Source organism: Chiloscyllium punctatum, chromosome 45 (assembly GCF_047496795.1).
Source record: "Chiloscyllium punctatum isolate Juve2018m chromosome 45, sChiPun1.3, whole genome shotgun sequence".
Lineage (NCBI taxonomy): Eukaryota > Metazoa > Chordata > Chondrichthyes > Orectolobiformes > Hemiscylliidae > Chiloscyllium > Chiloscyllium punctatum.
In genome coordinates, this window is record NC_092783.1 from 12,655,727 (window position 1) to 12,676,402 (window position 20,676).

Sequence of the window (20,676 nt, forward strand, 5' to 3'; positions counted from 1 at the left end):
CTAAGATTGATTAATTTGGTTCACCTCAGATAAAAGCAAAATATTGCAGTTGCTAGAAATCTGAAACAAACAGAGAATGCTACAGAAACTCAGCAGGTTTGGTAATGTCTGTGGAGACAGAAACTGAGTTAAGGTTACCTTCTGCAGAAGGACAGTCACACTAATCTCACTTGACTTCATGCATTTTGGACTTTTATATATAGAACCTTGACATTTTTTTTGAATAAGATATACTTTTGGAAAAGAATTGATGGGACAATACTAAAAAAGATACTCGAGAAAGAGTTGCCCTAAATGGTTCAATGTCACAGAAATTCTGGGGCACACAGACCAGCAGATGAAATGTGTCACGGGACAGAATCCTTCTGAAGACAGAGTTTCCTGCCTTGTCACTCGACATATTCCTGAAGAAGGGCTTATGCCCGAAACATCGATTCTCCTGTTACTTGGATGCTGCCTGACCTGCTGTGCTTTTCCAGCAACACATTTTCAGCACTCGACATATTGATCAAGAATTAGAATCCCTACAGTGTGGTAACAGGCCCTTCAGCCCAACAAGTCCACACCGACCCATTCTGCTACCCTATATTTACCCCTAACTAATAACCTGCCCTATGGGCAATTTAGCATACCCAATTCACCAACTGCCCATTTTGTGGGGGGAAACCTGAGCATCTGGAGGAAACCCATGCACTCACGGGGAGTATGTGCAAACTCCACACAGACAGTCACCCGAGGCTGGAATCGAACCCGGGTCCCTGGTGCTTGAGGCAGCAGTGCTAACCACTGAGCCACCATGCTGCCCAGACCGGGGTGGTCCACCCCCAGGCAAGTTATTGGTTGGAGGTGGTTGTTCTATCGCTCACTTAGGCAGACACCTTGCCTCAGAGAGTTGTGGACAATCTGACTGTTTGGTTGTTCTTTAGTTCCAACAGCGCTACTAGGAGTTGTGGCAACTGCTGGGACTGCAAGCTGTTCCCAGAGGGAAGTCTAGTGTCTTTTGTCAACATGGAGAGAGAAGGTTGAGGGGTAGGTGGGTTTCTGGGCCCAGAGTGAGGGTCATAATGTGAGGGGTAGGTGAGAGAAATCATGTGGAGGTGCCAGGGTGTGCCCAATCTCAGAAGAAGACCTGTCTGGCCCCACCCCAAAGATAAAGCAGGGTGATCTGCTGGGCTTCCCCAGATCCTGAACTCCCCCCTCTCCCCGCAGCCTCAAAATTAAGATGGGGAGGGAAAGAGATTCTAAGTGGCCATGTTAATTGATGACTTTGCTCAGCCCTACCCCTAAAATTGCAGGCAGGTCAACAATGGCTATTGGGAGACCGCTGGGGAATCTTATGACTTCTTGTGGCTTCAACCGCTCATGGTATCCCACCACTATACAATGCATGAGGCAAAATCAGATGTGGATGACTGATAAACACTGGTGATTTTGCTTCTTTGTACGCAGAAGGAACCTTCTCTCCTCAGATGTGGACAAGAGCAGGCAGCAAAATTCTTCACCATCATCAAACAGTGCACTGCGATTCAACGATCACATATGGAGGATCATGACTTGCAAAGAGACAGTCTCTCTGTTATTACACCACAATGCAATTCGGGTTGGGGGTGTGGGGGAGGAGGATTTTAGAAAAGCTAACAACACCCCCCCCCCCCCCCAATAATTCTGAAAAGATTTACTCATGGTGTGGAGAAGTCGATCACATTGAGATATTCTGTTGCAACGTTCACCTAATATCCTAGAGCTAAAGGTTTGAACTCCCTCGCAGTACTGCACACAATACCAAATAAAACTATTCCACTGAATTCCAAACAGAAAATGAGGCGACTTCACATGGACCACATCAAAGTATCCGTCCGTAAATAGGAATGGTTTAAATTTGAGCTGCTCAGTCTTCCTTGAGAAAAGCATGGCCACAGTCCAGTGAATCCGTCACAAATCACTATTTAATTAGTGCATCGAGACATTCATCTCTGCCAGCATTCCCAATGAAGCCTCTTTGTCGAGTTTTGAACTGTTTACATAATCCAACCTGATTTGCCTGCTTCAGTGCACAATGAATCCACAATATTTTATCAAGGTGTAATCCTCAAGGGATTGTGCCTCTCATGCAACAAGAATGAGATTACAGAAGGGTTAAACTGAGGTAAGAGTGATGAGCCACTGACATAGCCGACTCCAGCCTTGCCATCACAATCCCTTGCTGTCTTGTCTGCGGTTCACATTCCTCTCTGCTGCTGCTGCTGACTGGGAAGATCACCACAGTTTTAATTTACATGAGGGCAACACTCCCTTGTTTTGAATGGAATGGCGTCTTGAACGGAACAAGTATTGCCAAGTGTTTCTTTGCTGGCACACATACCAATGACATACTGTGTCAAAGGGCATCTGTCTGGGACTTCTTGGTATCTTCTAGCTCTCCTTTCCTCACCTCATCACCTACAAAATGTCTCTTACTTAAAATATGAGAAGACCAACATGCAGTCTTGTATCTTAATTTAATGTTTGTGTTGGTGATAGCTGGATCTGCTGAGAAAAACTCATCTTTCAGTGAATAGGATCTAGTCCTAAATAGCATCACTTCAATGTCAACTGAAACCCCTCAAATAGCTGAAGTACCAATATGAATTTTCCATCATTGGACTGGTCATCGGTACTCTCATAAACACACTTTATTCTGGAGCCAGTCCTGGTTATATCCTGTGTGGTAGTTTGGAATGCTCTAGACTGCTAGTTCAAAGTATAATCAGGGCATGGATAAAAGGGCCAATTATTCAAAATTAATGTTGTGGACTTGCAACGACTAAGAAATCAATTTGATACTCACTTGACAAAAGAACTTTACAGGATTATATCAATCTGTGTGGGAGTAGAAACTGGATAAAAATAAAACAAGTGTTCTGATTCAAAGAATCATAGAAATTGCAAAAAGAAACTCAGAGGTTGCCTGTGTCTCAACAAGAGTCTGCTCCTTGACTGAAACGACCTGTTTTAATTCCATATTCCTTTATTATTAATTGAATTGAATTGAATTTTTACACTTTTATGTTCTGCTTTTCAAATAAATTGTTCTGTTCTGCTTTAAATGATGCACTTCTTTGCTTCATTACCCACTTTGGCAAAATATTCCTTGTTGGAATAACTCCAAAATATTCCTTGTGGGAATAACTCCAAAATATTCCTTGTGGGAATAACTCCAAAATATTCCTTATTGGAATAACTCCAAAATATTCCTTATTGGAATAACTCCAAAAGCTTTTCTTCCAACTTTGCTCCTTGTTTTCTAATAATAACGTTAAGTCCATGTCCCCTTCTCACCAAGTTACAGCCCTACATTGCTATATATCTCCTCAAAACCATGAGAAATTTTGAACATCTCTATCCAGCAGATCTGCTGTGTACCCTCTTCGGTTCTCATCCTCCCTCATCCCTAACCTCTCTTTGCGAAGAAAGCAACAAATCTTCAGAGCGATGCCTTCTCATTTCTGCTGTCCTTCCACTGAACCTACTCTCGTCAGCAAAGCTACACAATCTGTATTTCCTTTCACTAGGAGGGCAGCCACTAATGTCCACAATTCTCCAATTGTTGTTCAGAATGTTTCTTATACAAAGTAGCAATGCTGAAACTCTGTTCTCATCCCCATTATCAGGTCAGGTGAATTGGCCATGCTAAATTGTGTTAGATGCATTAAGTCAGGGGTAAATATAGGGTAGAGGAATGGGTGTGGGTGGGTTGCTCTTTAGAGGGTCGGTGTGGACTTGTTGGGCCGAAGGGCTTGTTTCCATACTGTAGGGAATTTAATCTAAAAAAAAAAGGCACTACCTCTGACGGTGCAGCACTCTCCTGGTACTTCAGTGTTCACCTAGACTATACATCTATATCTTGGAGTGCAGTATCTGACTAGGATCTTCTCACTTCAATTACACTGCTGGTTTAGTCTTACTTCCAGTGCTGGTTCTACATTTGTTGTGAAAGGAAATCTAAATGAAATACAACATGTGAATCAGCGTTTACTGGGCACTGACTCTTGGAAATCTAACTGAAAAGTACCTACGCTCATGCACTGTGGTGTATTTGTAGAGTTATACAGTTTTCACCTCAGGGTTAAACTTTGAACCAGAGACGATCAAAAAAGGTAAAATGGACAAGCTGTTCAAAACATCACAGGTTGTAGCAGAAATGCAGGTCAGCACCAGTTAGCGAACATCTGGAGAACATTATCTGTGTGATCTTAGAAAGACTGCTTTTATATCAACAACACGTCGTTAAATACTTGCGCTGCAAACCTTAAGGAATATGAGCCTTTCTCTCTGATGTTTGGAAAGTGACCCTGGAGCAAGGAGCTGGGGACTGTTCACTCTGTGCAAGGGGCCAAAATACTCAAGACAGTCAGAATCAAAAGACAGATAGAAAGAACATTAGTGAAAAGGAGAAAGAGGTAGATGTGAAGACATTCAGGTCGCAGCATAGCTCTCTTTGTTTTTTGAATGGTACTCTGGAATCAAATTGTTTCCTTTATTCTCTCCATGAGTTATGGGTGTCACTGATATTTGATACCCATCCCCAATTGTCCTTGAACTGAGTGACTTTGTTAGGCCATTTCAGAGGGCAGTTAAGAGTGAGCATAATGCCAAAAGTTTGGAGTCACATGTCGACTAGACCAGGTAAGGTAGGCCCATTTTGCTTATAGGAGAAAGTGAGGACTGCAGATGCTGGAGATCAGAGCTGAAAATGTGTTGCTGGAAAAGCGCAGCAGGTCAGGCAGCATCCATGCTGGAGGCTTCGGATTTGTCGTAGGTACTGGTTGTCCTGGTTGGGTCCAAATTTTGTTGGTCTGAACGTAGTCCGGAGTCCGTGTGGGGTCAGTCGGTTCCGTAGGCAGGAGGAAGGAGATGTGGCTGTGGTAGCGAGTCTGTTTGAGAACATGGCTGAAGAGCTTCCGGGCAGAGGAGATGACCCGGGGTGTGCAGTGAGAGAGGTTGTCCTGGTTGGGTCCAATTCCTGAAGAAGGGCTCATGCCCGAAACGTCGATTCTCCTGCTCCTTGGATGCTGCCTGACCTGCTGCGTTTTTCCAGCAACACATTTTCAGCCCATTTTGCTTATAGGTTTATATACCAATTTATAACCTGATAGGTTCATGGTCACCATCACAGACATTGGTTTTCCATTCTAGAATTACTAACTGAATTTAAATTCCACCATCTGCCATGGTAGGATTTGAACCTGTACCTCCAAAGCCTGGGACTCTGAGTTGCCACTCCAGTGATATTATTACTCTGCCACTGTTTTCTCTTAGTTCTACTTAAGAGGCCAGATGGGACCTTGGTGTCATGTTTCAGCTGAAGAACAACACATTGAACAGCACAACATTCCCTCAGCATTGAGCTGAGGTGTCAGCAGAGATTACATGCTGAAGCCTCATAGTGGAAATTCAGGCCACAAGCCTCTGACTGGAGGGGCAAGTCTGTTGCCATGGAGCCATAGCAGACAATAGAAAGTAAGATCGGAGTTAAGTTTTCTTTATAGCAAACACATTGAGCTTATGGAATCAGAACAGGGAAGGTTTCTGAAGCAAATTCTACTGAAACATTCAACTACACGTGTTTCCATTTGGGGAATTAATCGAGGGATAGGGTCAGAAAGGGATAGAGTCAGAATGTTTGTTCGGCCTAATTTATTAATTAACATCTCCCTTCATACTTTTATCATAATCCAATCCTTTATCATCCTCCTCCGCAGAGCTACACAACCTTTAGAGAATCAGCACAGTAGTACTCAACCCAAACATTTATCTGTCACGCTCCCAATTTCTTATTTCTGTGACTAACAAAAACATAGTTCTAAATCATTTAACACATCGTAACTCACAGATAATCTCTCGCCACCCCACCCCGACATTGGCTTCACCCCAAAAGGCTTTAGGCAGAGGGGACTCAATTATGTCTACGTGACTGCGGGCCTGTGGAGATAACAGCGGTGTATGCCTGATAACGACCACGATGTGACTGGGCAGTGATAAGATTACTAGTCACTGTAAAAAAATACACTTTTGCAGGCCAAGTGCATCACCCCCTTGGAACAGAAACTATTTTGTTCCTGTGCCAAAGAGTGCCCCACAGTTAGTCAGCAATAAAATGTCCAATGTCAGCTGTTGGAACTGAATCCTTCACTACCACCTTATACCCTGTTATGTTGCTGTGTGCCTGTTTCTCGAAAAACCTGTTTTTTTTTTAAACAGTGCCATAGGCAAACTATCCAGAAGTATTTATCCATCTCATCATGAATTCCTCCCCCAGTTGTTTCACCCATTTTCTAAATCCTTTTCCTTTTGGTCCAACTCTGAATTCTCCATTCAATGGGTTATCCTTCACTCTTCCAGCCTTATCATCTTGCAGTCCATCTCCCTCTTCAACCTCTGCCAGTCAATATCTATCCTAAATCCTTCACTCCTTCATCATTTCCATATAAACTATTTCAAACGATCTATGGATGGGGTAGGTATGGAGGGGTATGGATCAAATGCAGGCAAATGGGACAAGTTTAACTGTGAAAAGTGGATGGCATGGACAAGTTGGGCTGAAGGGCTTGCTTCCATGCTGTAGATTTCTATGACTCTAAGGTTCATTGATGCTTAAGATTCTTATCCTACTGCCGATTGGTGAAGATAAATGTGTCCCTTTCTCACCAATCTCCGCCCCTACTGCTCACCTTCTGTCAAATTAGCTTCAATCCAACACATTTATGTCACCTCGAAAACCAACTGTCCAAATGCAAAATGTTCCACCTAACTTACCTTTCTACCTAAGCTCTCTGACACCTTTGTCAGTGTGAACAAGCTCCGTATCGATTGTATTGTGGCTCAGTTTATCGATAAGCAAACAATTAATGACTCCAGAAAGGGATAAGAACTTGTAAATTCAGGAAAACAGAGATTAGAATTTCTTTTGCAAGTGGCTGAGTTGAAAAGTAGATTAGTTAACTCTTCTACCTATGAATCTCTTCAAAGTATGGTCTACTTTGTGATATCAACTGTGATAATATGAATAATGTGATTCAAATGCAGACATCATTTCTGAGCAGAATATTCAGAACCCACATGCCATAGATGCTCATTGCTTAGACTCCGAGCTTTATCAGACGAGTATTGATCTGAAAGAAGAGAATGGACAAGGAAGGTAAGGGAAAGAGAAGCATCCAGCAAGTTGCCTCAGCTTTCGATCTGCTGGGAATCCTTGTATTCTGTGCAGAAAGGATCACTGTTCAATCGTGTAAATCATTAACAGCTCGGAATCATGCACTGGTAGGTAGGCCTCTGACCCTGTGCACTCAATTATAGGAGGTAGTTCAGTAGCTGCTCTCTTGCTATAGCTAAAAGGTTGGTGGAAGGGAACCCCTCCCCGTGGGTAAAGGGCTGCCCACTGCTGTTTAATGGTCAAATGGCCGTTATCAGGCTGGATGTGGGATTTATGCTTCTCAGGGACAGGAATTTACCCATTAGCCAATCAGAGGCCAGCAGCTTAATGTAATAGTCACGTTACCAAAGTGACGCTGCCCACTGACCTTGAGGAGGAACTTGGTGATGCAGTGTTTGAGGTCAGCGAGGGCCCATGGGTTTCTGAGAGGGATTCCAGAAGCCATGAGGGAGGGGAGGGTTGGGAGTTTGCACATTCTCCTTGTGTCTGAGTGGGTTTCTTCTGAGTGCTCCAGTTTCCTCTCACAATCCAAATATGTGGAGGTTAGGTGGATTGGCCATGGTAATTACAGGGTTTCAGGGATAGGATGGAGGGCTGAGTTTGAGTGAGATGCTTTTCAGTGGGTCATGCTGAACTCAATGGGCTGATTGGTATCATTCTGCACTGTAGGGGTTCTATGACTGAGGTAAAAACAATGACTGCAGATGCTGGAAACCAGATTCTGGATTAGTGGTGCTGGAAGAGCACAGCAGTTCAGGCAGCATCCAAGTAGCTTCGAAATTGACTTGATGAAGGGCTTTTGCCCGAAACGTCGATTTCGAAGCTACTTGGATGCTGCCTGAACTGCTGGGTTCTATGACTGGCCAAGTCCAAGTTCATGGACTGCTACCAGAGGCTGCCCGTGTTATTGAGCTAGCACCCTCAATCGAAAGCTATCTCCATGGGCCTGACTGAAGACAGCTGACAATGGTGATGAGTTTTGTGTCTGCACTAAGCAGCAAGGCAATGCGCCAGCACATTGAGCCTGCTACCTCTGGCTAATGGGACAAGCCAGGGATGCTGTGAGTATCCAGGTCTGCTCAGGATGAGTGGGTGTAATGACAGTGAATGGACAGCCCAGAGATATAGCCTGGTCCAGTCAAGGAGCTGGGTGTGTGTCCCTGAGTACATGGTATCCTTGCTGCAGCATTACAATGAGAGTTGTCAGTGCAACACTGAAGTGCAGGAGTGTCCTGTAAGTGGATCAGAGATGTGCCATGAGGGTTCTTAAAGGCTGGCAATGCCAATGTCTGTGACTGTGGGGTGTGTATTCTTGGATTGTAAAACTGATTTCGAGACTAAAGAAATTGCAGCATAGCAACATTCATAAATGGAAGCAGAGATCAAGGTCATTGTTCCTGGGCAGAGCTGTTTTTGCCCTGGTTATTATACCATGTATGGCTGGAGTACACCCTGAGATGTTGGTGTCTGGTCTCCAACAAGGAGCTACAGGAAGAGATTGAACAGGCTGGAGCTGTTTTCCCTGGAGTGTCGGAGGCTGGGGGGTGACCTTATAGAGGTTTACAAAATCATGAGGGGCATGGGTAGGGTAAATAGACAAAGTCTTTTCCTTGGGGCGGGGGAGTCCATAACTAGAGGGCATAGGTTTATGGTGTGAGGGGAAAATTTAAAAGGGACCTAAGGGGCAATTTTTTCATGCAGAGGATGGTGTGTGTGTGTGTGTGTGTGGTATGAGCTGCCAGAGGAAGTGGTGGAGGCTGGTACAATTACAGCATTTAAAAGGCATCTGGATGGGTATTTGAATAAGAAGGTTTAGAGGGATATGGGCCAAATGCTGGCAAATGGGACTAGATTAGGTTAGAGTATCTGGTCGGCATGGATGAGCTAAACTGAAGAATCTGTTTCTGTGCTATACATCTCTATGACTCTATGAAGAAAGTTGAAGTCACCTAGTATCCACTCCGACTTCCATGTCGAGAACTGTGAACATTGAATTTGTTTGTTGTGCTTGGTAAGATGGGAAGCTGAATATTAATACGTTGGGCCATTAATAACGTGTTTAAAAAACAATAAGCCTCTTAAATGGCAACTCGCTGCTGCCTAGTGAGAAACTCGCCTCACTGGTCAACAAATGTACAAAAGATGCAGCTCCTGATGGTGAGATGGACCTTGTTGGAATTCTCGTGCAATTCTGCCACAAATCTCGCCAGAGGCCCTATCACTCTGGCTCCTATAAATCTCTGCTATCTGTAAATGTACAAATTGAGATTGCAATTCAGAGCAGCATGCTGCAATACTCAGGCATCACCAGCAGAGGACTCCAGTGGCCCATGGAAAGACGATCTCAGCAATCAGTAGTTAACTACAGAAACAAGTGATAACTTTGTCTCCTGGATTGTGCAGGTCCGGACCTTCAGACTAGCACTAGACCTTGGAATTTCCATCTGTTGATAAATGTTATTCTTGGATTGTAAAACTGATTTCGAGACTAAAGAAATTGCAGCATAGCAACATTCATAAATGGAAGCAGAGCTCAAGGTCATTGTTCCTGGGCAGAGCTGTTTTTGCCCTGGTTATTATACTGCAGAAGTGTTCTGATTCCAAACAGCAACACTTTGTGAATGATAACCTCAGCCTCCACGACTTCCCTCTCCAACAAAGAGAAATGAACCCTGGTGTGGAGATTAGAGAAATTTAGACAAATAATTTCCTCACCAAATGGTCAAGTTTCTCCTGAAAACATTTTCCATGTAAAGAAAATGGTAGGGTTGCATCTAAACTCCAATCTTGTTAGTTTTAGCAGACAGATGATGGTAATGTCTGGCTGTCAAACCATGGTATCGCCATTGCAGAGACAGCACACAGAACAGGCACAAGGGTTCACTGCTTGGTTAGCAACGGCTGCAGCCACTGCTTTATGTTTCAGTATTTCCGAAAAACCAGCATTTCTCATATCCAGTCTGTTGCCAGGTGACTCACAAACAGCAACACCTCTGGTCAAGAAATTAAACTGCAACTTGTAAATAAAAGTGAGATTGCCCTGGCTGCACAGAAAACAAATAAAACAGAAACACAAAGGAATGTTAACTTACCTTGGCACGTCCTTTCGTTTGTGAGTAGCTTGTAGCCCTTCTTGCAGCTGCACTCAAAGCTTCCAATGGTGTTCCGGCAGACATGGTCACAGCCTCCATTGTTCAGGCGACATTCATCAATATCTGCAGGGGAGACAGCGAGAGAATGAGAGCAAGGTAGCCTTACAGAGAGTGAGGAGACAGAGAGAAGGCAGAGAGAGAGGAGGCACAGAGAGAGAGAGAGAGAGAGAGAGAGAGAGAAGGCAAAGAGAAAGTTGGAGAGTGAGGAGGCAGAGAGCGCGAAAGACAGACAGAATGAGAAGTCAGAGTGAGAAAGAGGGATACCAGAACAGATATATAGAAAGAGAGATACAAAATGAGAGCAAGGCGTAGGATAGAGAGAGAGGAGAGAGCGAGAAAGAGAAATTGGGATGGTAAGAGAAGCATTGAGAGTGAGAGAGAGGCCGAGAGAGGGCCATAGAGAGAGAGGGAGAAAGACAGCCATCAAAAAAAAGAGAAGTGAAAACAAATAGTTCTATAGGATTAGCACCAACCTCCTGGTAATATAGTGAACAGTCACACATTCAAATAAAATATTATCAAAAAGATATGGTGCCGGCTTGATGTGGTTCTGATCATGAGATCAGTTTTAAAGAGGATACAAGAAAATACTTGTTATTTGACATCACTCACACACACACACACACACACACAGACACAGACACAGACACACACACACACACACAGACACAGACACACACACACACACACACACACACACACACACACACACAGACACAGACACAGACACACACACACACACACACACACACACACACACACACACACACAGACACAGACACAGACACACACACAGACACACACACACACACACACACACACACGTCTCTCCTTTTATCTGCTTCTGCTTTGGTTGTGTCAGCCAACATCCATATTCCATGAACATCGCTAATCACATTCATAAAATAAACAACATGAGATAATAACCAGATCATTTGTTTGATAACCTTGAGGGCTAAATATTGGGTTGGGCACCAGGGGAACTTTCCTTCAATGTCATGTCTATGGGATCTTTACAATCAAGTAGAAGGGAGAGGCTCCCTCAGCACTCCACTCCACTGGACTGTCAGCTTTAGATTTTATGCAGTTAAGCCCTGGACAGTGTGTTCAGGAGAGGTAAGTGGTGAGTGGGAAATGTAAGGGAGGGGTGGTCAAAAACTGACAGCATGATTTGTGGCAAGTGGGAGATCGCATGAGCAACAAATGAGAAAGGTGAATGATGAAGGATTGGTAAGTGAGAGAGTTAGTATTTTACCTTTACATTTTAAAATTTATCTTAATTCAAAAGTTATTGCATTTATTAAAGTAGGAATTTTAACAATGAACAATATTTCCAAACAAGGTACAATGTTTTATGTTATTTCTTTTCCCCAAGGAGCAAGGTCTTATAAAATGTAAACATAGTGTTTTTGTTGGTTGTAATGGGAAACTCTGATCTGTTTAAAGCTGCTTCACTTAAAGTCAAAGTTTTCAGGAGCATGACCACAACGTTTAGTGTCGAATAAATGACATTGAATTGGAAGGGATTAAAATAAACAACTCCATAGGTTAAATCATTTTTGGCCCAGAGTGTGGGCAGAGATGACGGGTGGGATTAGTGAAGCACTAACTATCAGAAGGAAAAAGCTAATCAACATCAGGGAGGTGTCAGTAGATTGCAAGTTAGATGATACAGTGCCCAGACTCAGAAAGGACAAAATCAAGCAATCACAGGTAATGACAAACCTATTAGTCTTTAATTCTAGAAAGACGGAGTCAACTATTGGGAATAAATTTAACAATGATCTGAAAAAGAAGCAAAGCAAGATCTATCAACATGGCTTTAGATGGAAAAGCTGCTTCCTGAATTCTTTGATTCTTTGAGGGAGTAACTCAAGTTGACTTTGGTAAGTGTCAATATTGCATCTTCCATTTTTCAAAAAGCATTGAATTAATTTCCACATAAAAAGCTACTACTAGACTCTAAGTTATGAGAATTCCAGGTAAAATTTGGGAATGAGTAAGAAATTGGATAGATGATTAGTGTAATGTTAGGGACAGAGCAGGGAAGGCGAGGCAATGACTAGGATGTAACAGGGCTCAATCATTAGACCATTCCCATTGTTGAATTTTCTCAGTGACTTGAATTCAGGTTACAATTCCCAGATGATGGCAGACTGAGGGAGATAATGTATTGCAGAAAGCTGCAACTTTTCCAGTTGTGATACATTGTTACACTGTTTCTAACTTCAAGGATAGTGACAGTGTTGCGGAGTATTTCCAGCATTTTTAAAATTTGCATCATATTCTTACGAACAACAGATAAAGCATCTCCTCCTACAACATGGTAAATAATAGCCTCTGATAAAGGGACATTACCAAAGTCCACCCCACATTTCAGGGCAGTTTCCAAAGCCCCAACACTGGGCAGTAACTAAAGCACTGTTACAGAGCAATAACCAAAGCCCCATTATAGACAGTAACAAAGCTTACTCCCATTAGGAGTAGTAGCCAATGTTCATTGTGTTCAATTGTCTGGAAAGTTACGGCTTTTTGTTTTCGACAGATTGATGGAGCAGTCAAGGTTTCCCAGTTATAGCTGGGCTGCACCCTGCTGCTTTGAAAGCTCTCACTAACTTGAAAGTATATTTTAACATTTTATCTGGGACTGCTCCTCATCAATAAGTATAATTTTCAGATGGTACATTTAATAATCCACTGAATTTTATGAAGGAATATTCACTTTCACACAACAATGAACTGCACGAAACTGGCAATCACTGGCTGATTTATGTGCTTGTTAATGACTAAGCTACTTGCTCTGAAACACCCGAAGGACTGGATTTATTGGCAGTTTGTATTTCACTTGATGCTGGATAATGAGCTGCACAAGGGAATTGGATAACCTCAATTTCAATGGAGCTTTTAATTTACCAGCTATTTCCCTTTGTACGCATAAAAAACAGATTTTCTAACTATTACAAACTGCATCTAGAAACACTCCATCTTCAACACTCCATGTTTTTATAATGACAATTTATATGTTTTCCAATTGATAACCATTCTTTCCTTTCATCTTGACTTATGCTAATTTCTGTACCCCAAACCATATGCAAATTGGCTCAATCACCCATAAATTGCAATTTTGTTTAAATGCATCCATTTGTATATAGTAATAAACACACTGTAGTTACACAACCCAGACGTACATTTATATCACAAGGCTGGAGATATGAATAGGTTCATATAGAGTCATATAGCACGGTAGCAGACCTTTCGGTCCAACCAGTCCATGCCAACCATGTTCCCAAACTAGTCCCACCTGCTTGCACTTAGCCCATGTCCCTCCAAACCTTTCCTGTTCATGAACTTCATGAAAGGGTAATCAAGTGTGACAAGCCTATTGGAATCTTTCTAGGATGCAACTAATAGAGTGACAGGGGGAGCCATTGGATATGGCTTTTTTGGTTTTGCAGAAGGCTTTTGATAAGGTCCTTCATAAGAGATAAAATTAAAGTGCATGGGATTGAGGATACGGCACTGACATGGATAAAGAACTAATTAACAGTTAAAATCAAAGAATGGAATAATTTGGAGCTGTAATTGTACTGAGCTTGGTCAAGACCACACTCGGGAGTATTGAGTGCTGTTTTGGTCTCCAAATCTGGGGAAGGATGGAGGGAGTGCAACAAAGGTTTACCAGACTGATTCCTATGACAGAGGTCAGCTGGAGTATACAAGTCAGAACCAGGCTGTTCAGAAAACAAAAGTTCAGAAGGGAAGAGAAAGATAAATGAGAAGTAAAGAGACAGTATAAAAAGAATCTGCAGCTAACACTAACAGGGAACTTAAAAGACTTTTTCAGGCATATATGTAACAAAAAGGAGCATAGGGCTGAATAGGAACCAAAAAGGCAATTCACATTGGGAGAAATTTGCAGTTATCTTCACCACAGAAAGGTTGCTGCCAAAGCAATACCAAAAAGAGTGAGTTGAGAGATTGGATGTGCTAAGATTTTATAAAGAAGGTCCAACACCATTTATAATGCACCATGGACTTACAAAGGACATTTGATAAAGTGTTAGATTAACCACTTCTCCGCAATAAAAATGTAAGGGGCAGCATGTACACCAAAGTGCCTGATTGACAGGAAACAGAACGGCTGTTGTTTTTTTTTGGCCAACGATTGTGTTTTATTTTACAGCCTGGAGATTTTCCAAGTTTCGATACTGGCATCACACCTTTTCTTGACCTATATTAATCACCCAGACTTGGACTTGTACAATTTCAAAACTTGCAGGTGTCCGAGTGCTTGGAAACGATGTGAACTGTAATGAGCTTAACAACAGACTGCACGTGGCAGATGACATTTGATGCAAGAAGAGGATACTAATACATTTTGGTTGGAACAATGAGGGAAGGCCATACAGGCTGAAGTTCACAATTCTAAAGGGGATTTAGGACCTTGAGTGCATATAGACAAATCAAGGAAGGTGGTACATGGACTCCTCGCCTTTAGAGTAGAGGGATATATAAAAAACCAAGGGAATGATGATAAATTTGTATAAAACACTGACTCAACATGAACTATCCAATTTTGGGCACCTCACTTTCAGAAGAATGTGAAAACATTAGCGAGAGTACAGAAAAGATTTGGAGGGAATGTTCCCATGGATGAGGAACTTCAGTTACACGGACAAACAGGAGAAGCTAATGTTGCTTCCCTTAAGAGAAATAATATTGCGCGTATACTTGATTGAGGTGTTCAAAGTCCTGAGTGGTCAGGACTGAGTAGATAGGGAGGAGAGGGGGAAGATGCAAAAGGGACCTAAGGGGCAGCGTTTTCATACAAAGAGTGTTGCATGTATGGAATGAGCTGCCAGAGGATGTGGTGGAGGCTGGTACAATTACAGCATTTAAAAAGGTATCGGGATGGTACATACATAGGAAGGGTTTAGAGGAATATAGGCCAAATGCTGGCAAATGGACTAAATTAATTTAGGATATCTGGGCAGCATGGACCAGTTGGACCGAAGGGTCGGTTATTATGCTGTACATCTCTATGACTCTATAACTGTTCCCTCTGGACAAAGGATCAAGAATCAGAGGACACTGATTTAAGGTGAATGTCGAAATAGCTGAACACAACATAAGGAGAAATTATTTTACACAGTGAATGGTTAGGAGCTGGAATACACTGTCAATTGGAGAATTACCCAAAAAGAGAAGTAGGCAAGTGGTGAATAGGAACAGCCGGATTGCCCATGCTAGCAGGAAAACAACGGGATGAATGGTCTCCTTCTGTGGCGGAACCACTCTCAGGTTCTAAAATAAATGTCAACATTGGTGTGAGCTGCTGATGTGATGCGTCAGCAGACCATGCTCTCACCTCTGCAATTTATAATGGTGGTACTTTGACAAACTGCAATCCTCAAAGTTGGAAGTAGGGTGGTCAACTGTCCAGTGTTATTCTGGACAGTCCAGGTTTTATCCTGTCTGTCCATCACTATGTCCAGTAGTTTTATTTTTGTGTCAGCAGCACTCTGCCCTGGATCATCCCTGTGCCTTATATTGAGGCAGGAAGGGGCTTGTGCTTATTCCTTCCCAGTTATATTGTGTTCTCACTTCTAGGAGGTGTGGCTTGTGGCTGGTGGGAGCTGTGGTGATATCATCTCTATGTGCAATTGAACAGCACTAATGTCCTTCCCCCATGTTACAACATTGATTTAGTTTGATTTGAGTTAAGCTTTTTTGTCACGTGTACTCAAGTACAGAATTACAGGAGCACAGTGAAAAGTGTACAATGTTGCCACACACAGTGCCACCCTAGGTCTGGTCTGCTGTCTATTATTCTTGACCTCGAGCAATGGCCACCCTGACTGAAAGTTGGACGTTCAAAACTCACTTCAGGTCTTGAGCACCATATTCATGCTCACACCCAACAGCATTATCAAGCTTGAAATAAGACATCAGGTTAAGGCCTATTCAGCCTCTCTGGTGCAGGAAAAGACAGTAATGGACAACTTGAAGACTAGGAGAGATCTCCCAGTGTTCAGTGCAACAAACACCATCAAACAGGTTATCTTACCATTGCTTCACAGCTCTTTATAAGGCTTTAAAACAAAATTGCTTTCCTCATTCAATTCCAAAGCACTTCAACAATAATGCATTGGCTGCAAATGGGTTTGAGGCATTCTGGGAACATGAAAGGCACCATCTCAGTACAAGTGTTTCTTTTCTCTCTCTCCCCCCCCCCACCACTAAGTGAAAGTATGCCTCCTCCAGAACTGAAGAAAGAGTTGCTCTAAACCAACAAGACATGTGATCCTCCTGAACAGAGATGACTTTGAGTCACCACTTGTTCTGAAAATATTGGCATTGAGGTAAAGGCCAATATTACATTACTTGGTATTTTTCTACTTGTCTAATAGCTATTAATGATTTGTGTATAGTCAAATCTCTTTGATCCTCTATTCCTTCTACATTTATAAAATACTCCAATTTGTGCTTGGTTCAAAAAACCTCAAACTAACCTGTATTGAACTCCATTGCCACATATCAGTCTATTCAATCTGTCTACACAGCTGCGTAGAATTTCCTGTAACTTATAATTTACCATAATCTACAAACTCTGATATAAGGTTCTGTACTTATTCATTAATTAATATGAAGAGAGTTGAGACTTCAGAAAAGAATGGCACTTGTTATATCTGTCATGACAATCTTTCCAAAGTACTACAGACATTTCTAACTTTTTGAATCATAGAACCCCTTCCATTGTGGAAGCAGGCCATTTGGCCCATTGTGTGCACACCAACCCTCCAAAGTGCATCCCTCCCAGACCCACCCCCTAACCTATCCCTGCATTTCGCATGGCTAACCCACCAGGCCTGCATATCCATGGTCACTAGGGGTTAATTTAGCATGACCAACCCACCTAATCTTTGGACTGTGGGAGGAAACTGTAGCACCCGGACGAAACCCATGCAGACATGGGGAGAATGTGCAAACTCCACACAGGCAATCGTCCAAGGCTGGAATTGAACCCAGGTCCCTGGTGCTGAGAGACAGCACTGCTAACCACTGAGTCACTGTGCCGCTAATTTTGAAAGAGGACTACCACAGATGAAAGAAAAGACTGATGATGTAAATTCAGTGTTGTCCATCAGTGTCTTGTGTAGGACCCATGGACAGTCACACTTGTAGAGTGTCAGGGAAACTTAAAACAAAGGGAGAGAGATAACAGAGATAACAAAGGAGCTATCTTCCCAAAACCACTGGCTCACGCCATTTCAGCAGAAAAGCACAACTTGCAGACATTTTTTATGTTTTGCCCTTCAAGGTAAGTAGAGAAGGAGTTGAAAGCTAAATGAAACTCTGGTCTGTGTGTGGCAGTAGATGGTATGCTCAAAAGAGAGGGTGTGTTCATGAAATAAAGTTCATGTGTACCATCCTGGTTTTGATTACTAGTGTGTTGTGAAGGTCACAGTCAAAGGACCACTCCCTCAGCACCCCTGCATTACAGGTAAAAGGATTCTCTCAATCTGAGAAACAAACTAGCCAGGCAATGGGAGACATGACAACTGGAGGACTCTCTTACTCTTCAGCATAAGTAATGTGCATTGTGCGGTTAGGACAGGGAGTTTGATATGTGATCATAGTGGAGAGAAGGATCCAACAGCAACAGTGTGGAGTAAATTTCAGTGGTTCAGCCCCACTTTCCTGATGCTCAATTCCTTGAAGATATACTGAGTGCCTTTCAGTGAGGCCCATCAGACGTTAGAAGCTGGTGGCGATGTTACATCACAGTGATAGGTCAGTCTGCACCTGGGTCTCTCAGTAGCTGTGATCATTCATTGGCTCCTTAAACGTCTCAATTGGCAGAGGGATGGGAAGGTCAAGTTTGGGTTCTTCCTGGTCAGAGTTCTGGCAGAGGTGAGATGGTAGCAGCGTTCAGGGAGACCACTAACAGGCAGACTTAATGCCCCCCTCCTGTCTCCAAATTCATCATCAATGGGGGAAGATATATTCAGTAATTATGCCCAATAATTCAGCCAGAAACACTTTACATTTAATACTGGACAGGATGTGAGTCTTGGATATGTTGAACATGGACAATGGATAAAAGTTTTGATGCTGAGAGTACCAAGTCTTTGTGAGGAACTGGAAAGGATGGCTTTTGATGAACAAGCAGCCAGGGAATACAGTGAGTGTCATGGAGTCAAGGAAGAAAGCAGGGCAGTGGAACTGAATATCATGGACACACTGATTATATCACTGAGGGGCAGGTCATTGTTGAGAAATACTGTTAAGCAGAAATGAAAACTGCTATATATGGCAAGAACAACAACATAATGGGCCCATTCAATTCACTTGACAGACATTTCTGATCAACCACGGCACAGTGGCACAGTGGTTAGCACTACTGCCTCACAGTGCCAGGGACCCGGGTTCAACTCCCACCTTGGGCAACTGTCTGTGTGGAGTTTGTACATTCTCCCCGTGTCTGTGTGGGTTTCCTCCGGGTGCTCTGGTTTCCTCCCAAAGATGTGCAGGTTAAGTAAACTGGCCATGTTAAATTGCCCGTACTGTTAGGTGCAGGGGTAAATGTAGGGGAATGGGTCTGGGTGGGTGCTCTTCGGAGGGTCGGTGTGGATTCAGTGGGCCAAAGGGCCTGTTTCCACACTGTAGGTAACTTAATCATTAAAAAAACTGTTCAAAGGTGTTATGACACACCTCTAGGGCAGGTGGAGATTGAACCCAGGCCTCCTAACTTAGAGGTATGAACATTACCACTACAACACAGCAATTCACTTTATGTACTTCCTCTGAGAGTCCCTCCTATACCCAATTCTAAACTATTGAAGTTTTGAAGCAAACTCTCCTGTCATTCACAGACATCAAGAAGGAGCTCTGAACCTTTAAATGAATCAGTCTTTCATTTACATAATTCATGCTGGTACCCCAGGGGTCATCCAGCCTTGGTTACTGCATTCTGTAGGTTGGAGACATTTCAGCTGCTTATTGAGCTTTCTTACTTCATCGGAATGGTTTCAAGTTACAGCTCAATGGTTTCACTCTATTTACAGAGTTTGGAGCAAGAATGCTCTGGCCTTTGTATAGTGGCATTGTAAACATGTTCTTTTTGAATGAATTTATGATATTGCTGCACTATTCTCTTTTGCTCTGGTTCTTTTCCTTTCTCAGGCTCACTGCTTATTCATTACCCTTAGTGCTGTTTTTCTTCACTCATTCATCCACAGAAATCTCCCTCTATTTCCTTCCCTTCTCTATATTTTCTGTCATCTCTTGCCAATCGCTCGGCTCCCTCCCATTGTCGTACACCAGCCAGAAAAGTTTAAATGACTTTGAAACGTATATCAAGTCACACACGCTATTCCAGGCATCATGTTACTTTAATGTTTTCCAGGTAACAAATGCTACGGGCAGTACAGTTGGAACTCACAGGTTTTAGCAGAGTCCCAAAATGCTCTTTTGCTCACAGAGTACACATCAAAAAGGTTGGAAACAACCCCAGTGAAAAATGAAAAGCTGGTTGCTGTTTTGATATTCCACAGGTTAGACCTTTCTATACAATGTGCACTCTTCAGCATTCTTATTTTTAAAATATATATATAATTGCTTTAGAAGCAGTTCAGACAAGGTTCACTTGAACTCATTCCTAAAATGAAAGGTATTCTGACTGAAGAAAGGTTGTGTAGGTTAGGCCCATTATCACTGCCATTTGAAAGCAGATCGGATGAGCTTATTGAAACATATAAGATCGTGAGGGGAATGGGCAGGTGAATGTTTCCTCTTGTGGGAGAAATAACTAGCGTTCATAGTTTAAGAATAAGATGTTCCCCTCTGAAGACAGATTTGAGGTGAATTTCTATCCCAATATTGTGTAGGCTGGGTCATTAATTTTACTTAAGGCTGAGTCAGATAGATTTTTATCAGACAAGGGAGTTGACAGTTACAGGGAGCAGACAGAAAACTAGAACTTATACTATCACTATATCAGCCATGATTTGATTGGGTATTACAACAGGCACAAAGGGCCAAATGGCCTAACCTAGCTCCTAGATTCTTATTTAATGACTGTGATCAACCTGGGTTAATGTACACTGTCTATCAAAACACCATGCATTTGGGGAAATCCAAATTGTTTCCATCAGGCAAGTGAATTTCTTGTTCCATTTTATGAAAATTCAATTCTAAGCCATACAAGCATATTTCTAAATGTACTGCAGCCAAAGGTTTTAAGGAAATACAAGTCTTTAATCTTGGCTTAAGCATTTGTCTTTTTTTGGTTTTCCAGGCGTTGCAATATTAATTCAAATATTTAGC

At 42.5% G+C, this 20,676-nt stretch overlaps 1 protein-coding gene across 3 annotated transcripts in view; it reads right to left on the minus strand.

The window, feature by feature from the left end:
• The window catches only part of LOC140467163 (signal peptide, CUB and EGF-like domain-containing protein 3), a 377,653-nt gene that overhangs the window by 95,902 nt on the left and 261,075 nt on the right, over window positions 1–20,676 (minus strand). For all 3 annotated transcript variants that reach the window (XM_072563295.1, XM_072563294.1, XM_072563296.1), the window contains one exon: window positions 10,288–10,410. In XM_072563295.1, coding sequence (XP_072419396.1) covers window positions 10,288–10,410 — 123 coding nt within the window. The remainder of the gene's footprint in view (window positions 1–10,287; window positions 10,411–20,676) is intronic.